Source organism: Alexandromys fortis, unplaced genomic scaffold (assembly GCF_014885135.2).
Source record: "Alexandromys fortis isolate MF-2015 unplaced genomic scaffold, M_Fortis_MF-2015_v1.1 scaffold_58, whole genome shotgun sequence".
Lineage (NCBI taxonomy): Eukaryota > Metazoa > Chordata > Mammalia > Rodentia > Cricetidae > Alexandromys > Alexandromys fortis.
Genome location: NW_026067940.1, coordinates 6,706,874 through 6,734,345, shown reverse-complemented (window position 1 = coordinate 6,734,345; position 27,472 = coordinate 6,706,874). Strand labels below are relative to the sequence as shown.

General features: G+C 54.8%; 1 protein-coding gene across 3 annotated transcripts; it reads right to left on the bottom strand.

Moving 5' to 3' along the window:
- Nucleotides 1–468: 468 nt before the first annotated feature.
- Nucleotides 469–25,371, bottom strand: Cdk18 (cyclin dependent kinase 18). 3 transcript variants are annotated; one of them, XM_050147775.1, is made up of 17 exons: nt 25,078–25,371; nt 23,241–23,412; nt 9,249–9,415; nt 9,012–9,091; nt 8,423–8,548; nt 7,130–7,186; nt 6,239–6,353; nt 5,991–6,085; nt 5,656–5,718; nt 4,967–5,090; nt 4,691–4,811; nt 3,656–3,753; nt 3,391–3,496; nt 3,242–3,284; nt 2,614–2,704; nt 2,279–2,356; nt 469–1,758 (listed from the first exon to the last, which is right to left on the bottom strand). In XM_050147775.1, exons 3-17 carry the CDS (start codon nt 9,388–9,390, stop codon nt 1,724–1,726), a joined length of 1,374 nt encoding a protein of 457 aa, XP_050003732.1. In that variant the 5' UTR covers nt 9,391–9,415; nt 23,241–23,412; nt 25,078–25,371; the 3' UTR covers nt 469–1,723. The 3 variants fall into 3 exon arrangements, with proteins under 3 accessions (XP_050003732.1, XP_050003731.1, XP_050003733.1); XM_050147774.1 differs by lacking the exon at nt 23,241–23,412 and having other exon boundaries at nt 25,078–25,370; XM_050147776.1 differs by lacking the exon at nt 23,241–23,412 and having other exon boundaries at nt 9,291–9,415; nt 25,078–25,368.
- Between the last annotated feature and the right edge of the window lie 2,101 nt (nt 25,372–27,472).

Here is a 27,472-nt window from a genome sequence, read left to right as displayed (position 1 = left end):
TTAGTGCTAGGGTTAAAGGTATACACTACTACACCTGGCCCAGTTCTCTTTCTATCTTTGTGCCTTCCCATCTCATGAAGCCAAGGAGCTGTGTGGTATTGGCAAAGCCGAGTGGCCCATGGAAGCCAGACCCCATTCACCTCCTCAGGATTATCTGGGCCATCCCTGTTGGTCCCACCTCACAGGCACACCCTGAGCCAAAGGCAGGACGCAGAATACAGATACCCAGGCCTGTGTGTTTTCTGTCTCATCCACAATCCTCAGGTGAGTTGAAATGACCTGGAACATAGCAGGGAGGGTGTCAAAGTCTTCCCTCCCCCAGCACGGGACAGGTTCAGTGATGTCACAGACCAGACTCTTCCCTGGTTTGTGTGTCTGTACAGGAAGCCCAGACACTTAAGAGTCTTTAGTCCTCTATCTTTGGCATTGTCCTATTAGCCACATTTTCTGAATGAGACTGCTCACTGCTTTCTGTACAACATGAATTAAATATATTCTCTGTTTTTGCTCTGAGTCACAGGACATTCACAGTCAGTGGGGAAGGGGGTTAGGGAGAACCCAGGCTCCAAGGGGTGGGGATGGGCATGGGGCCTGTGGAGAAAACATGGGCTTGACGTCCCCTTGGCCTTTGCCCTTCAAGTTCAACCAAGTGTGGGGAGACCTGGAACACGAGGTGGGTATGGAGGATGGGTACCCTCTCCAGCTTACATAGTGGTGCCAGCACCTTTGCTCTCAGGACCACCCTCTTTGGAGGTTGGTGCCAGGGTCAGGTAGACAGGGCTAGGAAGGAGGTGGGGGATGGAGGAGAGGCCGCACCAGCCCCAAAGAGCCAAGGCTACCTTGATACCAGTGTCAGGGTGACCGTGCATATCTGGGTGCCAGCCTCAGGACCCTGAGACAGGGTTGACTTATCATCCCTCAGGGCTGATAACACCCGTGGGCGTGGTTTAGGGAGGAAGGGACACAGGGTCTAGGTCAGAGCTCCAGGAACAGTGTACTCTTCCACCTGCCAGTTTAAGGCGACCCTTTCCAGACTGGGGGATGGGCAGGGGGATGGCTGAGGTGGCAGGAGTACAGTTGGGAGTCCCAGACTACCTCCAGGTGCAGCTGGACGCGGGCAGCATGCTGTGCTCTTTAGCCTTGGTTCAAGCCAGAGGGCACAGGGCTCTGGCAAGGAGGGGACAACAGTATGGAGGGGTGGTGACAGGAGGGGCTCCTTTTTTTTTTTTGATGCTCCAGAGAGGTCTGCCTTGGGGTGGGGTTAGCACACACACTGGCACAATTCCAGGGTCCTAGGGCCTTGTTCCTGGAGTAGTCCTTGTTCTTGGAGGGGAAGAAGGTGAAGGGAGAGTGTCCAAAGGCTAAGGAAGGGGTCTGTCAGGCTGATGAGCCAAGCAAACCCAGGCCCCCCCAACTCCCCCACACTGCAGCTGGGAAAGGGTCCCAGGTTCCTCCTTGCCCCTCACTTCCTCTCAGGGAAGCAGCTGATGCCCCATCCCACAGTGGGTGACAAAGGGGTTGGTGTCCAGGTAGGAACCATCACAGAGGTGCGTGGCAAGCAAGGAAAGGAAGCAACTGCTACCACCAGGGCTGCCAAGTGGTCCTCAGACTGGCCACAGGTGTTCATTGCTCAGCCCTCGGATGGCCACACAGGCCCCATACTTCCTGAATTCACGTTCCCTGTGGCCTCCTATCCCTCGAGTCGCAGCACGGTGGACGCAGCTCAGAAGATGCTCTGTCGCCGGTTCTTCCCTCGCCCTGGAGAATGGAGCGGGACGGGAAGGATTAAAGGGACCCTTGTCCTTCACACGCTTTGACCCAGGAAGCAAGGGCATGTATTCGGATTCGGGTCTCATCCCTGCTGCTTGTGAGCTGTGCGAAATTGGGACTTATCTTCTAGGGGCCTCGGTTTCACTGAAGTGGAAAGCATTTACAGTGCCAGTCCACAGGGTGTTTTAAAGATTACACGAGACCATGCATGGGAACCACTGTCAGTACAAGGCCATTGGCTGTGCTAGAGACAAAGTGTGGACTGGCCAGGAGCTCGGGATCTTCAAAGAGAACCCACCAGGGATAGGGTCTACCCCTGTCAGGGATACTGTAAAAGGCAGTGGGTGAGGGAGGAACCTCGCATAAGGTATGTATGAGGGGGTGTAGACTCCTCATCCTAAGGGTAGACTGCCAGGCCCATCTCTTCCTTAAAGGAGAGTCCTCCCTGGGGAAGGCAGTCTACTTGGTTGCTTCTAACAGAGGGTTTAGGGGGTGCCTGTGGCCCTACCTGGGTGCTGGAAGGCCAGGCCACGATAGCCTGGGTCTTTTTGGAGCTGGATCTCTTTCAGGGAGAAGATGGAGGCAGCTGGACAAGAGAAGAGGGGAGGGGAGCCCTCATGGGAGCCACTCTGCTTGCTCCTGTACCTACTGTCCCCACTTCCACTAAATCCACAGAGCTGAGGCAGCCTCCAGGCAAGACTCAGTTCTCCAAATGAGAATTGGGAAGGGGAAGCCATGTGTCCAAGACCACTTGCCTGGACCCAAGGGTCCAGCCCCTGTGATAGCCCCACCCACAACCACTGTCCCTTCCCTTGTTCTGGCCCCGATCCCTTGGGTACTTACTGTCATCAAGCTGGTGTATGCGTTCTCCCAGAGACTGGAAGTAGGGGTGACTTAGGGCTGCCTCTGCTGACATACGACTCTTGGATTCGTACTGAAAGGCACAGGGTAGGCTCTTGGGCCCTGCTGGAGAACTTTCTAGAAAATGGGCCGAGGTGGGAGAAGCCCCCATCTAACCCAAACCAGGCAGCCTCGGGGCTTAGGATACCAGGATTCAGACATCAGGAAAAAAACTAAAATGGGGCTTCACGGGGGGGGGGGGGGAGGATGACTGCTTCTTGGGATGGGCATCCATGAGCAGACAATGCCAATCATCACTTGAGGGAGTATTGGCGCTGTTCGCAGATTGCACCGCTAACTACCCTTTACCCTGCGCTTGCTCCCAGGTGGGCGCTGTGCCAGCCCCACAATCTTGGCGTATCCCCAGCATCTTCTAAAGCATAAACTGATACCCACCATGCAGTTGAGAAAACTGAACCTCCCGTCCTCAGGAAGTGCCCAACCAGGCCTTGAGTACCAAGCACAGGGACTAGTGTCCCTTTGGGGTTTTGGAGCCGCAGGCCTGAGCCACCGGCCGGACTTTCTTTAGTGTCTCTCTCTCTCTCTCTGGGTAGGATTGGAAGAGACTCACCAGGAGGAGGCTGGTCAAGAGGTTGATGCCTTCAGTATCCAACCTGCAAGGAGGAGGTGCTGGCACAGGCACAGCCGGGGGCAGGCTGGGGACCAGAACCTCTGGGAGGGAGATCACAGTGGGGAGCCAGGGGCCTGGCAAGGGACTACCTGGGAGCGTGGCTGAGCAGCGGCTGTGGCAGGTACCGGGGGAAGTTGTAGGCTCGAAACTCAGAGAGGGACGTCACACCCGGCCATGTCTCTTCTGTAGGAGTCCCTGGAGAATTGGAATGGTAAGAAGCTTATATTGCAAGGGTTCAACACAGAAGAAGCCAACAAAGAGTACTTCCCACCCCGCCCAATCCTCCGTGCTCCTAGGTGGACAGAGTTCTGGTGACCCCTGGTGGCGACGTGGAGGGTGCAGAGGGAAACTAACCCAGGAGACGGAAGATGAGGTACAATTCCTCCTTGACAGTAGAGCCTGGGAAGAGGGGCTTCCCAGTGGCCATCTCATAGAGGATGCAGCCCACGCCCCTGGGGAAGCAAGGGCAATGGTGAGGCCAAGAAGCACAACCATCCCTCCTAAGGCTTCTGTGTGAGGGAGTCAATGACACCCTAACACAAGCCTGGGAGGTCACCTCTGGGTCTTAAAAGGCTCCTAGAACCAACCAGACTCCCACTACGATCCCTCTCTGTGAGCCCTGGGTCCCCTAAGTCTGCTAGGCAGAAAGACAGGTGCATATTCTCACTCTCTGGGGAGCCTTGGGCTTGGCCAGAAACCTGGGTTGGCTTTCAAGCTGAGCTGGTTTTCATTTTACACTAAAATGCTCTTGTACACTGTAAAGATATGTCACTCATGTTGATTTCATAAAATGCTGATTGGCCAGTAGCCAGGCAGGAAGCAGAGGCGGAGCAACAAGACTAAGAAAATTCTGGGAAGAGGAAAGGCAGAGACTCAGTCATCAGCCTGATGCAGAGAAAACAAGACGAGAATGTCTTACCAGGAAAAGGTACCAAGCCATGGGGCTAGACATAGATAAAAATTATGGGTTAATTTAAGTTGTAAGAGCTAGCTAATAATAAGCCTGAGCTAAGAGACCAAACAGTTTGTAATTAATATAAGCCTCTGTGTTCATTTGGAACTGAATGTCTACAGGACCAGGTGGGACAGAAACTTCTGTCTATACCAAACCATACATTTGTCAATTTTAACAATCAAATAGTGTGTCTCTTCCAAATGTTCTGGGAGAAAACTCATCTACCCTCTGGCGATTCCCACCTCTACTCATGGGGAGGCATATCAGAAGTACAGCATTAGAGGGTCTATAAGCTCAGAGACACTGATATATTTCTGATTTAATTTGCTAGCTGTAGCACAGCAGGGAGAAGTGGTACAGGAAGGGCAGGGTCATCCTGGACAGGGTCTAAGGTCATGGACAGTCTCTCCTACTCCCCTCTGCTGCTCACTCACCACATGTCAATGGGGGTAGAGTACTCTGTGGATCCCAGCAGCACATCTGGGGGCCTGTACCAGAGAGTCACCACCTCATTGGAATACGTCTTTGTAGGCACTGATTTGGCACGGGCCAGGCCTAGGAACAGAGAGGTCGCTGAATCTCTGCTAAAGGGTCCTGAAGAGTAAGGTTCTCGGGCATCCCTCAGAATCCCTCTATCCTGAGGAGACTGTGCACCCCAGGGGTCAGACCCACTTGCCAACCCTGACCCCTGACCCTGGCATCTGCCTCACCAAAGTCAGCCAGTTTTAGCTCGCCCCTCTCGTTGATAAGCAGGTTCTGGGGCTTCAGGTCCCGGTGCAGGATCTTGCGGCGGTGGCAATAGGCCAGGCCCCGGAGCAGCTGGAACATGAAAATCTGGCAGAGAGAGGGAAAAGTGCAAGTGTGATAGGACCAGGTCCTGTGTGGGAGACCCTTTGCCTCTGTCTCAGACCAGAGAGGAAGGCTCCCTGGTTCTGCTGGCCACCCTGCAGGCCACCTGGGACCTGTGCACACCAGGAGTCACACACGGAGAGGAGGCAGTGAGTGTGAGGGGCTGTCGTGGCCTCTACATGGGAAGTAGAAGAGCAGAGGGAGTGAGGGTCCCCTAGGCGGGCATGGATCTGCTCAGTTACTCATCACCAGAGCTGGTCATCCGCCCTCCTCGCTTCTCAGAGGCCTCCCCTCACTCTGGCAGGAAGCTCATGCTTGATAGTCAGAGTTAAGAGAGGAATCTGTGCCAGCAGCTAGACAGAAGTGGAGGGCAAGTCTGCTCTCGGCTGGGGTGCTCAGAATGGCTTCTAGACTAGCCGAGTGGCCTTTCCCCCCTTCCTGCGTTTGAAGCGCTGAGCAACCTCAGCAGCTGGTGGGAAGAGGAGCACCCCACGCTGGCCTTGATGACAGGTGGCTGCCACGATGAGGTCCCTACCTTAGAGGCCCTCACCTTGACATTGTGCATGCTCATGAGGTTTCCACAGTGGTCTAGATACTGTTTCAGGTCACTGTCCTGGAACAGACAGTCAGGTTCAGTGCTGCCCCCTGCCTGGCCAGTGGTCCAGACCCAGGCTGAAAGGAAGCCCTCTTTAGTCTGGCCCCTGCCTGCTGGCAGCACAGGGCCCTGGCTCTGAACCCTTGGCCCTCTTCCGCATGGGAACTTCATTGACAAACAAACGCTAGGGTCCTTCCCTTGCCCCACCCTTCCCAGGCCCTCACCCTCTCTCTTCCCTACCCACTTCACCCACCACAGGGGAAGAGGCTGCCAGCCCCAGTCCAGCTCACCAGGTACTCAAACACCAGGGTGAGGGACCGATCTGTGTGAATGAGGTCATGCAGGGTCACAATATTGGCGTGTTTCAGGTCCTTCAGCAGAGACACTGGGGAGACAGGCCCACCTGGGTCCCCAGGCCCACCAATACCTCCCCACTATCCCTTCCAAGGGCCAAAGACGGCCCTTCACCCAGGCTCCCACCAGGTGTAGGTTAAGCCCCTTCTCCCAGAGGCCCAGGATGCAGACCCGGACATTGTACCCTCTCGAATGGCAGTACAGGGTGCTCCCTCCTCATGCTCCAGCCGGATCTCCTTCAGGGCCACGAGGTTCTCTGTCAGCTTGCTGCGCCCCTTGAAGACGGTGGCATAGGTACCCTGGGACAGAGCATCCCTGGTCAGCCCCAGGAAGATCCTGTTCCTGTTCCCAGTCCACCCTTTAGGTGTCTGCTTGGGTTAGGATTCAAGCAGGGTACCCTACTCCCTCTGTTCAAATGGTCTGCTCTCTCTGAAAGTATCTCAATCAATTTCCCGGCTGGAGTGGACTGCCCATTCCTCTGCTCCCCCGCTGGAGTGGACTGCCTATTCCTCTGCTCCCCCGCTGGAGTGGGCTGTCCATTGCTCTGCTCCCAGACTGGCTGCCCCTCGGTTATTATAGCCCAGCCTTGCTCTTAGGTCATGATGATATGGCTCTTGAAAGACAGGGCCTTTTCCCCTTCACAAGCCTATATCCACTCCAGTCACAGAGCCTGATACGGTGATGTAGAAGCAGTTTAGTAACAGAGCCCTTGCTGTGTGTCAGACACCAGAAACTTGTACCAGCTTCCTTTGGTACCCTGCAATCCCCCCAACAATAAAATCACTACTTTCATCCTTTGATAGAGAATGAGACTGAGGTGAGAGGCCATGGGATGTGTCACAGTCATGGGGCTAGCGAGGGTTCAAATCCAGGCCATAACTACTTGACTAGATTCTGTCCAGAGACCTCTGTCCTCTAGGCCTCATTCAAGATCAAGGGACATCTCAACAGCTGCTGAAGGCCAGGCCAGGCTGCTTGGCTGACACAGTGTGACTCGGAGGGTCAGGAGCCGTGAGGGGCAGAAGAGTTGTCACCAACCATCCTGCTGCCCAGACAGAACAACACCGACTCTTACCTCCCCCAGCTTGTCCAGTTTCACATACGTTTCCAGTTTCCCAAAGCCGATATCTGACTGGGAAGGAGACACAGGAGACTATGAGACTCAAAGGCCCAGCAGATCTTTCTAGTTCATATTCCCTCAGGAGGGAGGGCCGGAAGTGAGACGCCCCCATTGTACAGAGAAGCTCCAAGGCTACAAGCTCCAGGGAGGGCAGCTTCAAATTCTTCCTTTTCTCCTTATGAGAGCTGAGGGACCCCTTCGATGGGGGCCCTTCCTCCATGAGTCGGAGATGGACACACCTTGCCGAGCTGCCTTCCCAGCATCCACCTCACTGCCTGCCTGGCTCTCTTGCTCAGGAGGTTACTGGCTCCTCCAGGGCAGGCCTGTCATTCTCTACTTTGTAGAGACACCCCACACACATCCCCCCAAAGTCTCTCATCAGTTCATCTCATCTGGCCCAGGACAGGACGTATCTTAATAAGACAGGCTCTGAGGCCCACTCACTGGGGAGGCTCCTAGCAGTTCCTCACAGGAAGCTGGGACCTGGAGGCCTGCGATGGGTGTTCTGACAGGTCGGGCTGTCTATTTGTTTCTTTGTTGTTTTCCTGGGGAGGGCTTTCATTGTCATTAAGTATTACATAACATATGTGAGCTATATAAGAGACCGTGTGGCCTTGTAGCAGCAATAGAGGACCATAGCTGAGTGTGTTTGCTTGTTCTTCTCATCAGCAGGAACATGCTTCCTTAATCCTGTTCTCCAGGTCCCTACGCACAGCAGTGACTGACTCCAGAGATGCGCCTATTTCTTTCCGTCAAAGGCCACTGGAGAGGAAGTGACAGCTTTCTAGACTTTGCTCCCATTAGTGCATTAGTGAGATTGTGGGTGTGCACAATGGCTGTTTGGGGATGACCAAACATATGCCCATGACGGCGAGGCAGGGAGAGTCTGGAACCACGTCTCTACACAGCGAAACACCACCTGAACCTTATCTGGCTTCTGGTTTTGTTTTTTTGACATATAGTCTTACAGTGTACCCTTGGCTGTCCTGGAACTGCGCAGCCCAGGCTGACCTTGAATTCTTGTCACCCTGCATCAGCCTCCCAAGGAATGCTGGGAGTACAGATATGACTCACAACCATGTTTATTGGTCTTAACCTGGGAGACCCTGGAGCCTACTTGTTGTAGGGAGACTATTTATTGGAATCCAGAGAGACCAGCAGGTGGCGCCAGAGGCACTGGAATCTTTCTGCCTCTGTACCCTGACTGGTGTCTCCCACTCAGCAAACTCTGACCCTCCTTGGACTCACCAGGGAGGCACGACGAGACATTCGGGTGAGTGGCTTGGGCAGCCCTGGGCTCTCCAGTTGTAGCTTCTGCAGGAATTCCTGGGGCAGGCGGATATCCATGGGCAGAGAGAGCCTCTTGTTGAGGTCCTGAGGTGGCAGATGAGAGGGGAATGCCATGTTGGCCTCAGGAGGTCCCTGCCTTTCACTCTGGATTTATCTGTTCTTATAGAGCAGGGCCAAGCCACAGGCTGTGACCTCAGGTTCACGGCTACCTGAAGGGTATACAAATGTGAACTTACAAGGATTACTGTGTGACTCTTAAGAGGTTTCATCCCCTCTCTAGGCCACAGAAGCCGGACTATAGAGCACGAATCTCACACCCTCACAATGTAATTTCGTAAGCACATTTTTCTATACTTAGAACAGGTATGTGGCTCATGACAACAGACAAGCTGTCTAGCCAGGAGTGTTCTAGACTTTGGCATATATTCTCATGCAGTTCCCTCAATAACCTACTTCGATTTGAGCCCCCAGTGATCGGGGGAACCACGCTGCCATGTCTACAGCTGTGGATGGGCCTGACCTGTGGAGCCTGAAGGGGCACCCTCACCTCCATGGAGAAGCGGCGCTGACTCTGCCGTTGTGGGTACTGCATGCCAGGGGACAGCTGCCCGGGCTCATCCCCACCATCTGCGGGGGGGAACATGCTCGGTCTCAGTCCACAGCGCCGAGTGGCACGCCTGAACAGGACAGGCGTTGGTTCCTACCTCCCACTCCACGGTCTGTGGACAGCCCAGGGCACCCACCCCCCTCTGGCCCTGATGTACAGCAAATTAGCAGGGCTCACAGGGAGTCTGGGCGGGAAAGAGCGAGGTGGCCTGACCCTCACCCTCGTTCCTCTGGGTGAACTCAGCCAAGGACTCCTCAATGGTCTCTGGGCGGGGCACGGACAGGGAAAGCCTTCGCTTGAAGTTCTTCATCTTGTTCATGGTCGGCAGGGGGCCGTTGTGGGTCCTGGGATAGAGAGGAAAGAACAAGGCGATGTGGCCGCTCTATACCCAAGGGAGCCAGGTTTTAGGTCATCCTGACCAGAGCCTCAGTTCCATGATGACGGATCTAACCCCGTTCCTTCCTCTGTGACTCTCAGCCACCTTCTGTCCACGACTATACCCTCCCCTGCCGTTACAGCATCAACGAGTACAACTACAGGTTTGCAAGAGGCCACTCTCGACAGTCAGCCTTCAGCTAGGGTGTCTGGAGATCTCTGAGACAGGAGACCATACCTGGATGGCCTTCAGGCCGTTGGCTCTTTCTGAAGGACCCTAACTGCTTGGTGCCCACTTGTCAATGGCCTGGACACCTGATACTGATACGAGAATGTTCCCGCTCTCATCCTGGGTCCTCGGGAAGGAGGTCAAGGGAGAGCGAGCACAAAGCCCAACCTCTGCTCCAGCTGCAGTGTGCAAGTCAGGAGCAGCGTGGGAAACCCAGACAGACCAGGAAAAGGGAAGCCTGAACTGCTGGCCCCTCCCTCGCCGCAGTCCTCTGAGCAGGCCTGGGTGCCCTGGGCTGAGGACACAGTGGGGCGGGAGCTGCCCTGTTCTATTGCCCTCTAAGTTCTGCCCTCCGGACGGCACCACAAATGTTACTGCTGCTTCCCACAGGTGGATGCTCCCTCCCTCCCTCCTTCCCCCTTCCCTCTCTCCTTCTTTCCCTTCCTCCCTCCCTCTCTTCCTCCCTCCCACCCTCCCTCCTTTATCCCTATTTTGAGACATAGTCTCACTGTATATTTCTGATGCCTGGCCTGGAACTTATTATATTGACCAGGCTGGCCTCAAACTCACAAAGATTCATCTGCCTCAGCCTCCTGAGTGCTGGGATTAAAAGCCCGTACAACCATGCTTTTCCCACAGGCCCCACCCTCCGTGGGCTTCAAGAGCACTCATCCACAGTCACATCGACATCCTGCTAGGCATCATACCGCCTTCAGTTACAGAGGGGCTGCAGGCACCAGAGCTACACAACCCCCTTAGCTCCCCACCCTGGCCAGGAAGGCATCAGGAGGGCCAACCCTATGGGAGGGGGCATCTGCACTCCTCCCTGGGCCTACTTATAACCCACTTCTGGAGGATGCTCAGGCCTGTGGCTGGCCGGCACCCAGTTGCCAAGGCAACCAGCCCCCCCCTGAATCCTTCTGGTTTAAAGGATTATGGGTCAGTAACATGTTTGCTTTGCTTAACGATCATATCCGCTGTCCTCTGCTAGCCTGGAAAAGGTCCTCTTCCTGGCACTCCATGCTCCTGGCTGCCCCTACCACAACTGAGCTAGGCCCTCAGGCTCTCCTGACCCAAGAGAAGGCTTTGGCCTGCACGGCCCGTTGAGTCCTCTTCTGCTAAGGAGCTTGCAGACCAAGTCAGTCAGGATGGCACACCACCGGTGGGTGGAGCATCTCCTGCGTACTGCCTGGCGCCGGACACTCGGTTACAGTACCTAAACAAGATCCCTGTTCCCTCCCGAGGGGCTCAGGCTACTGTCAGTGTGCTGCCCAGGGCTCTCCTCAGCTTCCTTGCCTTGCCCACCTGGGCCCGCCCCAGCTGGATTCCCACTTATGGCCCCAGCCTGTATGACGTCACAGGCCTGCCCTCTGCAGAACTCAGGGAGCTCCCAGAGGACAGCCACCCTGCTACATGTCCCGGTGTGTGGCATCTGGCTCAAAGGACCCACAGAGGCAATGGTAACAGGACAGATGGGCTCCAGGGACAAGAAGACTCAGTCATCCCCTGCCTGGTAACCTTCATTCCTAGCAAGACCAGAGGGCTGCGAGCACTCCACATACATGTTCGCTGGTGTGCAGCCGAATGCTGGCGTGACCAGGGTCATCCGAACACATGCTAACTACCAGATTCTGGAGCTGGAGCTTGGGAAAACGCTTGGGGACTCAGGGCCTTGCTAGTGGTAGGAAAGGAGACTGCCTCCACCTTCTCCTTCAGGGTTCTTAAAGAACGCGCGTGCGTGTGTGTGTGTGTGTGTGTGTGTGTGTGTGTGTGTACGTCACATGTGTACAGGTTCCCCTGGGGGGCAGAAGAGGAAGTTGGATCCTCTGGAGTTGGAATTTCAGGCAGCTGAGAGCTGACTGAAATGGATTCTGGGAACTGAACCCAGGTCCTCTGAAAGAGCAGCAAGCACTCTTAACCACTGAGCCATGGTTCCCACCCACTCTACTGTAGCAATGGGTATTTCAATGTAGTCTTGGCTAGTTTTGCATTTCCAATCTTCCTGCCTCAATCTCTCAAGGGCTAGGATTACAGCCCTGTCTCTCCAAGACAGGCAGAGAAGATGTGTATTTAAAACAGGGTTGCCGGGCAGTGTTGGATCTCTGTGAGTTCAAGGCCAGCCTAGTCTAGAGTTAGTTCCAGGACAGCTAGGGCTGTTACAGAGAGAAACCCTGCCTCAAGAAAACAAAAACAAAACAAAAAATAGGGTCCCTGATAATCAGCATGTGCAGACATGGCTGGCGGCATCTGGGGTTCAGGTGAGGTGGGGTTCCAATCTACCATCTGGGCGAGGAGAGGAGCCCTCAGAGCTGCAGAGGGTCCAGGAAGAAGACAGACACCGCTGCAGGAGCCCCACAGGGGAGCTGCTAGGACTGGGGAACACACATACGCTCCCTAAGCTCTAGGAGCGAGCCGAGCCGAACGGCGTGTGTGTGTGTGTGTGTGTGTGTGTGTGTGTGTGTGTGTCTGAGGGGACATGGGGCACGAGGCCAAGACTGTTCGAGGAATGCAGGGGACACAGGGACACACACACTTGGCTGTTCGTGGTGCCAGCTCTACCAAGAGGGACCAGCCGTGTCTGAAAGCAGCTCTCCCATAAGGCCACCCTACAGTGTGGGCTTATGGGATGGTGGGATGGGTTGCTGGCTCGGTAACTCCCAGTAGCTGCCATGATTTACACCCTGGCTTTTGTTCAGACAAAGATCAAGCCAAAATCCCATCTGCTCTCTCTAGGGTTCAATTGGGAGTAAAGAGCCTATAGCTGGCCTAGGATGGAGCGGAGGGCAGAGCAGGGAGGAAGAGCTGGAAAAGCGGAACGGAACCGAGGCTCCAGGCTCGACCTGAGCAGTGTGATGGATGACCGCATAGCAACAGCAACCAGCTGTTCTCTGTACTGGAGAAGTGGCCAAGAGGAAATGGCTGTCACTACAGCATGAGGAACGGAGGTCAGACGTTAGGATGGACTTCCTGATGGTGACATGGGAACAGGCAGCAGGAATGGTGACCAGAGCAGAGAGTGGCTACTTCTCTCTGGTAGGGACAATTAGGGCATTGAGCCCAATAGGGTCTTGGGTGTGACAGGGCACCCGGGGCACTGAATGGTTTGTTGTTCCCCAGCTCAAGACACAAGATGCTCTGTCACTCTTGCCTTGGGAGAATCAGCTCCTCAGATTTGGGGGCTGAGGGGGAAGGGAAACAGGAAAAGGGTCTGTCACCTTGGTGCTGTCTGCCTCTCGTCCCCAACTAGAGACAGAAAGACCCAGTGTGACCCAGTCTGAGGCCCGCCCAGGGCCAGGCACAGTGTGGCCTTTGTCCCCAGGCCAAAGAGCCATCTGGGTCTGTCCCGTGCAACTGGTGCCAGGGTAAGAGACGTGTGGTGTAGGGGTGTCACCCGGCAGGGTGGCATGGGGGAGGGCACAGCAGAGGCCCCTCTGAGACTGTGGGCTGGGTAGGCAGACCCTAGTCAGCTGGCCTCCCGCCTCCTGCCCAGGTAAGCCTCTGTCTCCTCGGCACACACCAGCTGCTGGCACTTCCTGTTGGTGCCAGAGACAAGGGTGTCACAGGCGACCGGAGGAGGAGCCAGACCTGGAGGAAAGGGGCCAGACTCCCAGGCCAGCAGGGAGCCAGCGAGGAAGGAGAAGGTGCTTATGGAGAGTTTTAGTCTGCACCCGCAAGAAGGGACTGTCCTGCTCAAACCAAGTGCACGACAGTGACCACATCACTGCTCTCTGCTAGCTGAGGTTCTCCCCACTCCTGTCCCCTCCCTGAGCCCGGGAGTCGCAAATGTTCTTCCCCACCTAAGTCAACAGTCAGGCAAGCGCTCTCCAGCTGAGCCACCCTCCAGCCTGGCCTTGTGCCTTCTGATGGGTAGGGAGATAAACAGCCAGGGAAACAGGCAGGGTTGTAGACGCAAGAAGGGAGGAGGGATGGGGATGAGGGATGCGTTTTAAAGGGAGGATGGGAAAGGGCTCCCTGGGGCTGGAGAGATGAGTCGGTAGCTGCTCTTCCTGAGGACCCACAGGGCAGCTCACCGCTGTAGCTCCAGTTCCAGGGGATCTGCCACCCTCACACAGACATACATGCAGGCAACACGCCAGTGCACATAAAATAAAAACAATAAATTGTTAAAATGAAGGTGAAGCCTCAGAAGTAGTTCAGAGTAGGATGTAAGGGAGCAGGTCAGCGTGGGGCAGGAGGTCAAGTGGGGGAAGTGGGGGGCAGTCAGCCAGGACAGGGTGGCTGGAGAAGCAGGTCAGTGAGGATGGGTGGGAGTCAGTGAGGGCGGGGGTGGGAGGGAGCAGGTCAGCAGGGACTGGGGGGAGCAGGTCAGGGGCAGGTGCAAAGGTCCTGAGGCAGACCTGAGCGCTAGCCTTTTGAGCAGTCCTATGCAGTCCATGGGAATGCAGAGTAGCTGCTGTGTCCGGAATCTTGGCCATACCGGAGGGAGGGTGCGAACAGAGGAGTGGCAAGATCCAACCGGGTTTGAATGGACTCCCTCCAGCTGCTATGCTAATAACAGACTGTACGTAGGCAAGCAGCCCTGTCAGGCAGCCCCAGTAGAGACCCAAGTGAGAGACAGCGGACCGGGCCCATCATGGCAGCCGTGGAGGAGGGAAGCAGTGGCTGGCGGGTAGGTTTTATGTGGGGTAAGAAAGCAGTCAAGGACATGAGGCTGAGCAGCCAGAGCGGGGAGCAGTACGAGGGGGGGGGGGCGGCAGGTTTGTGTGGAAAGATCAGGAGTTGGATGGAGCGGTAAGGTTTTGGTATCAGATGACCTCGGGTAGCATCAGCACAGCCCACGGTGGCTCTGGCTCTCGGTTCAGCTGCAACCTAACCACACAGCCCCACCTACTGTCTCCCCAGTGGCCCAGATGCCAGCAGGGAAGAGAGCAGGCGCTGGGGTCAAGCAGTTCCGTACCTTGGAAGAGTGGATGCTGAAGTCCCCCTCTTCAGACAGCTCTGCAGGTCACACATGGCAGGGCCAGTGCAAAGCAGGGGAGAGGTCCTAACGCCCCTCTTAGGAGGAAGCAAGCGCCACAGAGTAGCTCAGGCCAGCTACAGGGGCCCATGGTCCAGATGGCGGGTACACTTAACCTGCTGTCCCCTAGCCCAGGACAACCTCAGGTATCTCCTATCCCTGTGCTGAGCTTGGGACCCTGGCCAGGAGAACATGGAGGCTGAGGAGGTTGGCAGAAAAGACAGGCACTAGGAAGAAGCTCAGGGTAGGGATGAACATGACTTCTTAACTTCAGAGGCCAGCCCTGAGCTCAGTGAACTCCTTCCATGCTCTCTGGAGCCTCCCACCTAGACAGGACTGCAGATACCCAGCCTGCACCAAGCTCTGTCAGGATCTGGGCCCTCCTGACTGGCCTCCTGTCTCACCAGCCCTGCTCCATGGGCTCTGCCTCCAGCGAGCTTTGCACATGTACTCTGGGTCTCTTGGGTCTTCAGTTTTGTCAACCCCAACCCAGGGCAGCTGGGTGCCCTGCTTCCAATGGGGCCTGACTTACTACTTGTCCCACACCAAGGCACGGTGGTTCTTGTGCTTTGCTGGCACGGGACAGTAGGCACACGTGGACACCTGCTCTGTTTGGGGAATTGGGGGTGAGGCTTTGCTGGCACTGGACAGTAGGCACGCGTGGACACCTACTCTGTTTGGGGCACCACTCACTGGGAGGGTGAGGCTTTGTTCTGGAGTCAGTTTCTGGGCCTACGGCCAGAGGCTGAAAGATATAACAAGGGGCTACCCCCTTCCTAAAGCCCAAGAGGGTCTGACCCTCAGTCCCAAAGGCAGACCAACAACTGGGGACTTCCTGACACCCTCTGCTCCCCTGCCCTGTCCTTATCTCAGGCACCCAGCCACTGTGTGCCTTGGGGAAATTTCAAAGAACCAAAGGCAACAGCTGACCAAGTTTGCAGACGTCATAAGCAGGGACTCAAAGGCATTCACCTTCAGGGAAAGCTGTACTTCAGGGAGCTGGCAGATCCCATCATCCTCGGCCAGCCACCAGGCCCTACCTGCCACCAGGCCCTGCGGGAGGATGAGGCACAGGGAAGCTGGCTGCCCCTGCTGCCTGAGGCAAGAGCAGCAGCCGGAACTCGCTTCACTGACACCCTGTCCCAGCTGGATGAGAAAGGCTGTGGGTCTGGATCCTTCAGGGTAGCCAGAGCTGAGGAGGACAGACAGGCCTGCGGTCACTGTGCCAAGGAACAGATGCTGTGGACAGTGACTGAACTCAAAGAACATTCCTACAGATTCTGGAATGCAGGAAACAGGAGAAGGCCTTCTGGGACCAAGCTGGGCAAAGCCTAGAGGAAGCCAGCTCTGGAGGCTAAGTGTTGGGCTCTGGGCCCTGCAGTGTCTTTCGTCTGGCTTTGGTGCTGGGATGTAGCTCAGTGGTCAAATGTGGGCAGTGTCTTATTCTGACCAGAAGGATCCTATGGTGAGAGCCACATGCCATGAGCCCTAATCACCAAAGTTCTCCATCTGTGTCTAAGAACGTACACATACTGGCAGTGCGAGCCAGAAGGTACCCTGTGTCTTACTTAGTCTTGCCTCTAATCCTACTATAACGGGCACCTATTCTCCACCTTGGCACGCTTGCAACATGATGCCCTGACATGCTAGACATCCCTCAAGTGAGCAGAGCCTTCACAGGAAGCACAAACTCCAGGGTCCGGCACACAGGACTCTGGTGCCTGGATTCCTTGTCTCCTCCCCCTCTTTTTCTTTTGGTGCTGTTTTAGAGACAGGGTCTCTCTATGCAGTCCTGGAGCCCACTATGTAGATCAGGCTGGCATTGAACTCACAGAGGTCCTCCTTCCTCTGTGTCCCATGTACGAAGATCAAAGGTGTGCGCCACCACATCCAGCCCTCTTGTCTTCTCAACGGTCAGCTCGCAACCCTTCCAAGGGGGTCCCATTCGGTTGACCATCCTTGCCACACTCAAACCCCACTGCTCTGCATACAGCACCCTTCTGGAATGCTCTTCCTCATTCCCCACCTCCTGGGGAAGCTATACATGAGCACACCTCCTTTCTCCAGGGGAAACGAGATGCTTTCTCTTGCCGTCATCCGAGCAGCCTGCATATACTCAGAACCAAGCCTGATATTGGTCAGGACAGGTATGGGGCCTTCCTCACTCAGTGTTCCCCTTATACACAACAGTGCCTGGACTCAGCAGCTCCTCAGAAGGAATAAACAAGGGAGTGAGAAGCCCACTGAGCTCCAAGTCACAGTGCTTAAAACGCCTTTCTTCCTAGATACACACAAACACTAGACTCCTCAAGGACAAAGATGGTACCTCGGTCAAATGTGAGCTCCAGGATCCACTGCCACACGCTGTCAGGGACTGCTGTCCTTCCTACTACCTCTTTCAGGCAGCCAGAGACCCGTTTCTAGGCTTATCATCCCCTTGGTAGGGTCACAGGAGGGCTAGCCTGGCCCTGCTCTCTCCTTGGGTACCCTAGAATAAGCTGTACAGCTCCCCAACACTGGACACTCTTCCTTGGCTCTCTGCGGCTAGAAAGGGAACTGGATTGCAGTGGCAGGTGGACCAGGGACCAGAGAAGAGCTAGCTACTGACCCTCCAGACCCACGTCAACTGTGACCTCTCTCCCCAGTGATATCTCCTCCAGCCTGGGACTTTGGGGTCCCCACCATATCATTCTGGCACGCCTGGCAGACAGAGCACCTGACTCAGCCCAGGAGCTGTCTGATCCTTCACTTCCCTTGCTTGCCTGTTCACAGACAAGGGCCGGGTCTAACTCACCACACCCCCACGATCATGGTCTGCCCAGAGCCACCCGTGAACACGCAAAGGCTGGGCACAAGGCTTGCATTAAGCCCTAACCCTCCTCATACGCATCTATGGCTGTGGGGATGGGAGGATGGGGCAGAAGGGACAGCTTCCTGGCCAGTAGAAATTCTCACAGGAAGTCACACAGTGTCGGATCTGGAGGTGTTCCAATGAGGGCGGACAGTGAAAAGAACCAAATGCATCTGGCTGCTTCCAGGGCTGTGGGATGCGGCGGGTGCTCTTCTGGGGCCTCGTCTTAGCCTCCCATCTCTTGCAGGCAGATTATACCAGAGACTCACAGGGCAAGCGCTCCGCTAGGCACAGCCCTGGCTCCAAACCCACTTCTAGCCTTCCATGTGGTCACCTCAGCCCTCCTGATGTCCCCCTCTTTACCCTCTGGCTTCTCGGAGCGCAGGGACCTCTGTACATACAGAATCTAGGTTTTGTCTTTTGAAGGGAGAGTGGTACTCGGTTAAGGTCTGCCTGTAATTTTCAAGGAGGTTCTGGGTCTCTTGGCGGTGAGTTAGGACAAGCTGCCTTCTCTCCTCTGTCAGCTCTGGGCCTGGTAGACAGAACAAACCATCTATCGGGGCTGACAGGGCCTTCCTCAATCTTTCTCTTGGCAAAACCACTCCCAAACTCAACTAAAGTGCCACTTCCCTGAGAAGCAGTCAGTACGTGACCACGCCACAGCCGGGAGCAGGGGCAGGGCAGTCCAGCCTCCACCTCCTCCCCCTCTGCCCCCACTCAGAGCTCTCTTCGTCCTCTCCCGCTCCTCTTGGCCCTCCACCTTAAAGGGCCTCCCTCAGACGCTCCTCAAATCTGTGACCCCGCAATCCTCTGCGAGGTGTATACCCAAGGGAAGGGAAAGCTGTCTGAGGAGCCACTTCCCTGCAGTGTTATTCTCAGCGCCCACGAAATACGACAGTCAAGTGCCCAGGGCACGTGCGTGGATTTTAAAATCGGGAATGCTATTCAACCGTTAAGAAGGAAATCTTGCCGGTTAGGCCACGGGCGAGCCAAGTGGATAAGACAAGACACGGAGACACACAGAAAGCTGCTGTCATGGAAAAGGACAGCAGAATGGTGGGTTCCAGGGCTGGGGCAGAGAGAGACGGCAGGAGAAGGAGAGCCAGCGGGGAAGAGTTGGAGCAGGGCGCGTAAATCCTGCTGCTGCGCACAGGATGGAGACTAGAACTGGCTAGGAGAGACTCAGAGCATTCCCACCACTGAGTAACGGTTATACCCAGATTTAATCACTAGGCAACGGCTACATGCAACATCACATCACAACGCGTCCTCAAAACATGTGTAATTCTTATTAGACAATTCAAAATAAGCCTGCGTATTTTCTAATTATCTGGGGTTTCCTTTAAGCCCTAAAGGCACAGCTGTTTTCCCTCCTTCTACATCTGCAGACACTGCCACCGACACCTTCGGAACAAACAGCAGAAACACAGGACATTGAGTTCCGGCCCCTTTGGTTTTCCCTGTTAGCTCATGGCATCTCACGTTTTTTGTCTCCATGCCTAACTTTAGTGCAGAACTGCAGGGGCCTTTGAACGCTAGTGTCCCGGGGGACCTCAGAGTTCTAGAAGCCGGGAGTGAGTATACAAGGGACGTCTTTTAGCCACGGTCCTATTTATTTTCCACCCCCACCAGCCTGGCCCACACTAACCCCTAGGCACATTTTGACGGGTCACTCTCTTCTATTGCCCTCTGTTCCCCTCAGAGTGGTTGGCCACTCCCACAACCACTGCCAGGCCCACTGACTGGCCCAGGCTCTCCTTGGGACTGTCCCAGGTGACCACCCTGACCTGGGCTCCCCCATGCCTCCTCTAGAGAGCCTCTGGGTGGCCCTGGTTGTTCCACGGTTCCCTAAATATCCCTGTCAGTGTCACTCACCAGCCAGGTCACAGGCCCCTCGAGGGCTCCCTTCCGTTTCCTGGGCTCACAAGCTCATGTTCAGCTCCAGGCCCTCGCCCATGCTTTGTGCTGCTTGGTCTCAATAACAGCTCAACTCCCGGGTCCCCTCCATTTCTTCCCCTCCGCCTGCTTCCCCCACCCCGTACCTAGTGAACTCACTTCCTCACCTGTCCCTGAATGACAGCACACCCCAAGTTCCCTCTTTGGCCCTTTGCTCTTCCCCTCTACAGTAGATTTCCTGGGTGATCTCATCCTCTCCTGGGGTGGAAACCACAACCCCCGTGCTGGTGACTCTTAGACCCACAGCTCCAGGCCTCCTCAACCCTAGGCCTCGGCATGCAAGGGCCAACTATCTACCAGGAACCTCTGGTCCAATGTCTCCCATGAGTCCAGTCTGAGAGCCATTTTCAAGTAAAAAGGGCAGCTGTGTACAACCCGGGGAAGCTGCATGTCAGGGTACAGACACGCCAGCCTACCTGCATATACAAACACCATTGCAGCAGATGGAGAGTGGGCAGTTGGTCTCTATGCCATGAGTGGTCGCCTGGCTTCTAGAGCCGTGGGTGGTTTTCACTGCCCCTCAACTGTGCCTTCTACCATTCCCATACTGAACACTTACCGTTCACCTAGCAAGGAAACAGCCATACCTCTTTGTACATAAAGAGTATTTTTAGCTTGAGATTCCAGAGCAATTTAGTGCAAGGCCCAGAGAATAGCATGATTACTTTGAGCAAGGGTCAGAAAGCTTTTCCTGTAAAAAGACAGCCAGCCACTCTTCCCAGGCTCCTGGGTTCCGTTCCCTGCTGCGGTCATGCAATGCCACCCTTGTGAAGGATGATTGTCTTGTGTTTTAGGAAACTTTAAGGACACTAATATCTCAATTTTACAAATTTAAGTGCCATAAAACATTCTTTTGAGTTTTTCCCAACCACTTAAAAAAAATACCTAAGAACATCTCTCAGGCCTGGAGCGGTAGCGCATGTCTATAATTCTAATACTCGTGAGTGAGAGACAGGAAGATTGTCACAAGTTGGAGGCCAACCTGGTCTACAAGTCCCAGGCCAGCCAGGGCTACATAGCAAGACATTGTCTTGAAAAGTCAAACCAGGCCTACAGATAAAGTTCAGTGGGCAAAGTTCTGGCATGCATGAGGTCCTGGGTTCAATCCTAGTACTACATAAACTATAGAAGTTGCATATGCCAAGAGAAATGAGGATTAGAATTTCAAGTTGCCCTCAGCGATATAGTGAGTTCCAGGCTAGCATGGGAATACATAAGACCCTGGCTCAATACACAAACAAACAAATAAAACCATTCTTATTTCATAGACCATTCTAAAATAGGCAAGATTTGAAAGTTGCCCGTACCTTACAGCCCCTGCCTTTGAGTATCCAATATATACAATATTTGAATCCTGCATCTACTTCCTTGCTCATACTTTTCTCCTCCTACCTGACTGGAGGGTGAGGCTCCTGGAGCTTCCTTGCCTCTCTGAACCATGGCAAGGACTAGGAACCCAGACTTAGTGGAAAGAAGTTTCTGGGCTGTGAAATTTGGAGGGTCGCAAGGCTAAGACCCTGCTGGGGCCTCACAATACAGCTCACCAGCAAAAGATGGTGGCATAAGATGGGGCTTGACGGGGTGTGGGAATCTGTGGCCTGTGTTTCAATGTCTCAAGCTAGCCAGTTTTTTGTCCAAGGCTCTTGAGAGTGACAGAGCAGAGCTGAGACCAGAAGTGAGCTTGTGACATGGAGCTCAATGTCCCTTCTGCTCCCCACAGCTACTGGGTACCACTGTCAAGGAAGCCAACAGCCCACTCTGCCTGCCTGGCTTGGTGATGAAGCCGCATGAGAGAATCAGCTCAGAAAATGGCACCCAGATCAAATGCAACAGTTAGATCAGAGGAAGGCTCTGTGACCTCCTGGCTGTCCATAGCTAGTCTGGAGACCCTGCCCTCCAGTCACACACCTGCCTCCTGGCAGTGAATCCCACCAGCACGTGGAAAGGACAGCTATGTCCCCTAGGTCTGTCCACCCTGCAAGAGTTTCCTTGGCTGGATGGCTGGCACCAGAGGAAAGAAAGTCCTGGTTCCTGAAGGGACTCCCCAGACAGAAGAGGGAGCGATATAAAGTGTGTAGGCAGAAATCAGCGGCGCTCTCGGGATTTCCTTTAGAGAAGATTCAGGTGCAGGCCCGGCAACCCCGTGCACCACCACCCCTCAATAATGACAACAGGTAAGGCAGGAAGCTGAGGCCCAGGGAAGACATGACGTCACTGCAATCCTCACAGCCACAGGAACCACTGCAAAGCCGGGAGGCTGAGGCTAGCGGGGAGTAGATTGCTCGCCCAAAGTCATTGAGTGTAGGGGCGGATTTTATACTAAGCGTCAACCTGTACCAGCGGCCAGCAGGAGACACACACATGTAAATGGGGAGTGAACAAGTCAACCCGCCTCGTCTGGGCCATTCTTTCTGCTTCACCTGTTTCCAGGGAAGACCAGCTAATGGCGGGGAGAAAGAGGACATGAGCTCAAATCTCCAGGATCTATGGAAAAGCCAGACATAGTGGAGAAGGCTTAAAATCCCATCATCAGGCAGCAGAAACAGGCGAATATAAGGACAGGTGGCGGGACAGTCAGCCTGACCAGAGGGTGAGCTCCAGGCTCAGCAAGAGACTGATAAAAAAAAAAAGAAAGAAAAAAAAAAAGGGTAGTGCAGACATCTGACATCAGTCTCTGGTATACACACAGTGGTTATTTGTTTGTTTGTTTGTTTGTTTTGTTAAAGAAGGGTCAGCTTAGCATGGTGCCATACGCCTTTAGTTCCAGCATTTGAGTGGCAAAGGCAGGCTGGGTGGCAAAGGAAAGCTGATCTCTGTGAGTTCGAATCCAGCCTGGTCGACATAGTGAGTCTGAGGGCAGCCAGTGGTTTGTAGAAAGACCCTTCCTCAAAAGGGGAATTCAGTATATCCAGGGTGTACATACGCAGGAAGAGAATATGTATCACCATGGTCCCTTCCAAAGTTTGGGACAATGTCTTCCATGGCAGAGTGTCCTGACTTACCAGGGTCCTGCTTGCTGTCGGGCAACTGTGTGACCCTGACCTGCCTCCCAAACCCACCTCCTCAGCTGACAGGGCCTTGGGAGCATTGGGAGCAGATACTTCCTGCAGGCAGTAGGTTAGGCAGAAAAGCACCCACTTTCTCCCTCCTTCTCCCTCCTGCTATGGCACAGGCTAGCTCAGGCCTGGCCACCAGCCCTATAGTGATTCTGGGCCTCTGGCCACTTGGGAGCTGCAGTGTGTGTGTGTGTGCGCGTGTGTGTGTGTGTGTGCGCGTGTGTGTGTGTGTGTGTGTGCGTGTGTGTGTGTGCGTGCGCGCACGTGCTCATGTGCACTCATAAGCACATGCCACTGTAAGAGCCGGGGCTAACCTTGGCGTGTTCCTACCCTCTGAGACGGGGAAGTGCCTACTCAGCAGCCAGTACCCAGAGAGCGAAGGTGAAGGGTCCAGGGAAGGAGAGAGAAAGGGTTACTGGGGGACACAAAGCCCAGGGAGAGAAATGTGACTGATTCTCAGAGGAGTGAAGTTAAGCAGGTAGGTCTGGAACCCAGCCAGCCAGGCCCTCGTGGACAGCGGAGCAGAGCAGAGACCTGCTAAAAGGCTGAAGTCCCGCAGCTCCATGCCTACCTGAACCACCAGGCCTAGCAAAGAGCGCTGGCCCTTCCTGGCATGCTTCCATTCCTCTCCCCCACTCTCTTATAGAGAACCTAAAGGGACAAACCTTCAGTCCAGACTCAGCCCCAGGGCATCGCTGAGAGACTGTTGTCTTACACCACTCACGTAATAGCCTCCTTATCAGAAGCCCCTCTTCACACGAACACCGAGGAAGTTCAGGCTGGGAGGACACGGGGCCCAATAATGGCTTAGGTGTGGCCATCCTTCTTCCCCTCCTGGTCCCAAACTCAGGAAAGGAAAGGAGGAATCAGAGGAGGAGGAGGGACGAAGCAGGAGGCTAGAGCCAGAAGACACACATCAGTCAGGCTCTGGGAGCAGGATGGAGTAACTAGCAGAGAACACACCGTCTGTAGGGAAACATAGCCCCATTCCCTCTAGATCCTAGGGCAGGGAGCCCCTCTGTGCACAATCCCAGACTAGGAACTGACTTGCTTCTCAGATCTTGTCCCTCTAGTAAAGCTTGGTTCTGCCTAGCACAAGACAGGGGAGCCCGATCACTGAGAGAACTACCCCAATCACCCTTTCTGAGGATTCCAGCACAGGGTGGGTCCTGCCCAGGTGGAGCAGGGTTGAGAGCAGGCTTGGGATCAGCTAGAAGGAGACAGATCACACCTCTACATCCCCTTGGGAGCATTCATCCCCCGGGGTCTGTTCCCTGGCTAGCGAAATGGTGATAACAGCAATCATGAAATATCATGAGATTATTGTGACACCTTGCTTGGCACACAGCAGGGACTGGAGGGAGACAGGAGCTTGGCTGGGGCAAAGGAAACCTCTCTCTGGGTCTTTTACCATGCACACCAAGCCCACAACCGCAGTTGCCTGTTGGCCACATCCCAGAAGATATTCCAGGCCCAAGGCATGATAAAAGCAAGAGCTGTCCAGGATACAAGGATTTGGCTCTCCCAGCGCCCTCACCCCCACCTCACTGTGTGCTATGTGTCTATGCTGAATCTCACATCTAATGTGGTGGGGGCGGGCTGGTAGTCAACCACAGGGTCCAGGCCACAGACTGCAGCAGGGTAGGATGGGGAAGGTTGTTGTTGTGGGCTGAGCTGCGATGGGAAAGTCAAAAGGTTCTGAGGACAGCCTTTATCCTACAATTCTACCCACCCCTGCTCCTGTGAAAGGCTTCGGGAGAAATAAATGAGGCCACTGGGGCCTAGAAAGGCGCTGACCCCTCAGTACAGAAAAAAAACAAAAAACAAAAAACAAACCATAAGGCATTCAGAAGCCAGTGGCCTGTCCCCCAACAGGGTGGAACAGGGCCTCTGAGCCACCCCATTTTCAGAGTCCTGTTTGCGTCCTCCAAACACAGCAAGCTACGACTTCTGAGCCCAAACCATCCACCCTCCTTTCCCACACTCTATCATCCCGGTCCCTAGCTCATGAAGAGGGAGGGTCACTGCCTCTCTGGACTTCCCCAAGAGAGAAGAGACACGTTCTCTAGCGACCTTATTCACCACGGAGCCAATGCTGGGAGCTGCGTGCTTCACCTGTCCTCGGTTTGCCCCAGGTCTCTGGCCTACCACCCACGGCCTCTGGGGCTGGAAAGTTCACTAAAGCCCAGAAAGCCCTTCAACAAGGCATTCTGGCCCTACACTCCAGGGCCCTATCGTGAGCCGGGACTCCTGACCCTTGTCCTTTCCATAAGGAACGCACTTAGCGTCCGGCTTGCGCCTGGGTGGGAACTTTTGCTTTTGTAGGCTTCCGACGGAGCCCGGGGCCAAAGGGAGTCCCTGATCAAGAGTCCCCGCCGGGCACGCATTCTGCCTCAGCACCTGGAACTTGGGAGTGGCTTTCCCAGGGCATCCTTCACCCCCCCCCCAAAACACAAGCGCGCCCAGTTATCGCCAATCGCCCACAACAGCTAGGGAATTTTGCTCGAATCGCTCTCTCCAGCGCAAAGGCAGACGGCCCCTTTAAGGGCTGCCCAGCTTACCTTTGCTCAGCTTGCCCGGCGCGGTGCCCCTCTCTGGCCGCCGCGGTCTCAGCGCGTGTCAGGGTCGCGGCGAGCCGGCTCGCGCCCGCCGCGGCCGCGCTGCCAAGGCTGGGTGACCTGCCCCGCGCCCCACGCCCTGCCGGGGTCCCTACTCGGGACCCTGACTCTCCTGGCTCTCGAAAGGTGAGTGGTATCTCCCCCCCCCCCCCCCAAAGAAGCTGCAACCTGAGCTGCGGGAGGAGGGAGAAGGGAGGGGTGCAGGAAGGTGGGGAAGAGGAGGAGGAGGAGGAGGAGGAGGAAGGCAAAAGCCCGGCCCCAGCCAGAGTTTTTCACGTGTACAAGTTGACTCCGCCCTTGTCCGGACCGGCCCTGCCCACAGCCGCTGCCAATCCCCTGCTCTCCCTCTGTCCTTGTGGCCACCCCTTTCTCCCACTCTGAAAACTAGGGCCGGTGCGTCTTCCTGTTCCCCTCACAAGCTGGCCCTGGGTAGATGGTGAGGCCCTCTGGTTTGGACCACAAGGGGACAGGTCTCTAAAGATCCCTACCCAACCTGCTGTGTGCCAACTCGCCCCCTCCCAGTGCCTATCACCTACGACTAATGTTCAAGCACAGGGCATAGGGCATGGGCCATTCTCCTGTCTCTGAATCCCCCCTCCCTGCCCCCAGCTCTGCCTCTCCATGGCCTGGAGGAAGAGTTCCTTCCCCCACAGCATTCCACTTCCACTGTGAAGAGGAACTATCTTTTTTGGCCAACTGAGTCATCTAAGAAGCTCTGCAGATAGCCAATGCTAATTCAGTTCTCATTTTACACAAGGGGAAACTGAGTCTCAGAAAGGAGACTGAAGGGGCCCAAAGTCCTGCAAGGTATTCATAGGGAGTCAAGATGAGAACCAAGTCAATGATCATCCTACCTGCACCATCTAACTTCAGGGGTCAAAAGAACAACTGCCCCCTGGGGGGTACTGGAGAGGTGGTTCAACGGTTAAGGGCACTGACTGCTCTTGCAGAGGACCTAGGTTCAGTTCCCAGTACCTATATGACAACTCATAACTGTCTGTGACACCTGTTCTAGGGGATCTGGCCCCTTCTTCTGGTCTCCATGGCACCGAGAACATATGTGGCACACACGCATAGACGTAGGTAAAACACATATACACATAAGCTAAAAATGAATATCTTTTTTTTAAAGCACACAACATCAAAAAGCTGGAACAGCTTGAAGGACAGTGCTCTCAGGCAGGGCCCTCTAGTCTTCCTGCCTGTGCTCTGAGGGGTCCTCCGACACAGGCCTATGCCCTAGAAGACAAGACTTCTACAACCTGGGTGCTCTTGAGAAAGGCGCTTTGAATCCAACTCTTGGCTTAAGGAGGGTGTGGTGTTGAGAGTAGGCCAGTCTTCTGAAAGACATGGGCCTGAGACAGCTGGAGACAGGAGAAAGAAGACACAGGGCCTAAGCATGAGAGTGACCTCGGGGGGTTGACATCCCACAAAGGGCCTCCCAACTCTAGGTTACCTGTTTTCTCTACCAGGGCATAGAGATTTCTCTGGGCACGAGTGCTTTATAAAACTGTCTGCCACAAGCTGAAGGCTTTAGAGTGCGGCTGCAGCCAGAGCCTCTGGGTTGGGGGCAGAGGATACAGCCTGTCCTGCTGTATGACTAAGTAAGAGGAAAGGGAGTGAGGTGTAGTGGCCCAGGCCTGTAAACCCAGCGGGCAGGAGGAAAAGACAGGTCAGCCTGGTATCCAGAGTGAGTTCCAGGCCAGTCAAGGCTGCCCAGTGAGGCCCAGTCTCAAGAAGACGAGGAGGAGGAAGTTGAGGAGGAGGAAGAGCAAGAAGAGGAGGAGGAGAACAGTAACAGCAGGGAGTAGGGAGGCAATGCCAAGTTCAGGCAGGGCTGGAGGGCTGGACTATGGCTAAGTATCTAGGGGATTAGAGATGATGGGGCCAAAGGGTAGAGATTCAGAGAGCCAGGGGGTAAGATCAAAAGGTCTCCATAAGCAGTTTCTGAGGATCTTCTGCATGTCAAACAGTAGTCAGGCCCCTGAGCGCAGAGGATATATAAAACCCAGACCCTAGCCTCCCCCAGGAGCGCGTGGGGAAGGGAAGCAAATGGATGCTCAAGTCTGCTTTCCGTTGCTATATCAAATGACTGAGATAGCCGTCTTATAAAGGGAACATGGGAGGAAGGAAGGGAGAGAGAGAAGAGAGAGAGAGAGAGAGAGAGAGAGAGAGAGAGAGAGAGAGAGAACAAGGTTTTGGAGATTCCAGACCATGAACAAATGACTGCTTTCAAAACTATGAGAGCATAGTATGTCACGGTTAGGAGCAGGTGGAAGAGCAACGCCACTCGTCTCATGGCTTGGAAGTCACAGAGGGCAAAGAATAGAGCTGGGGT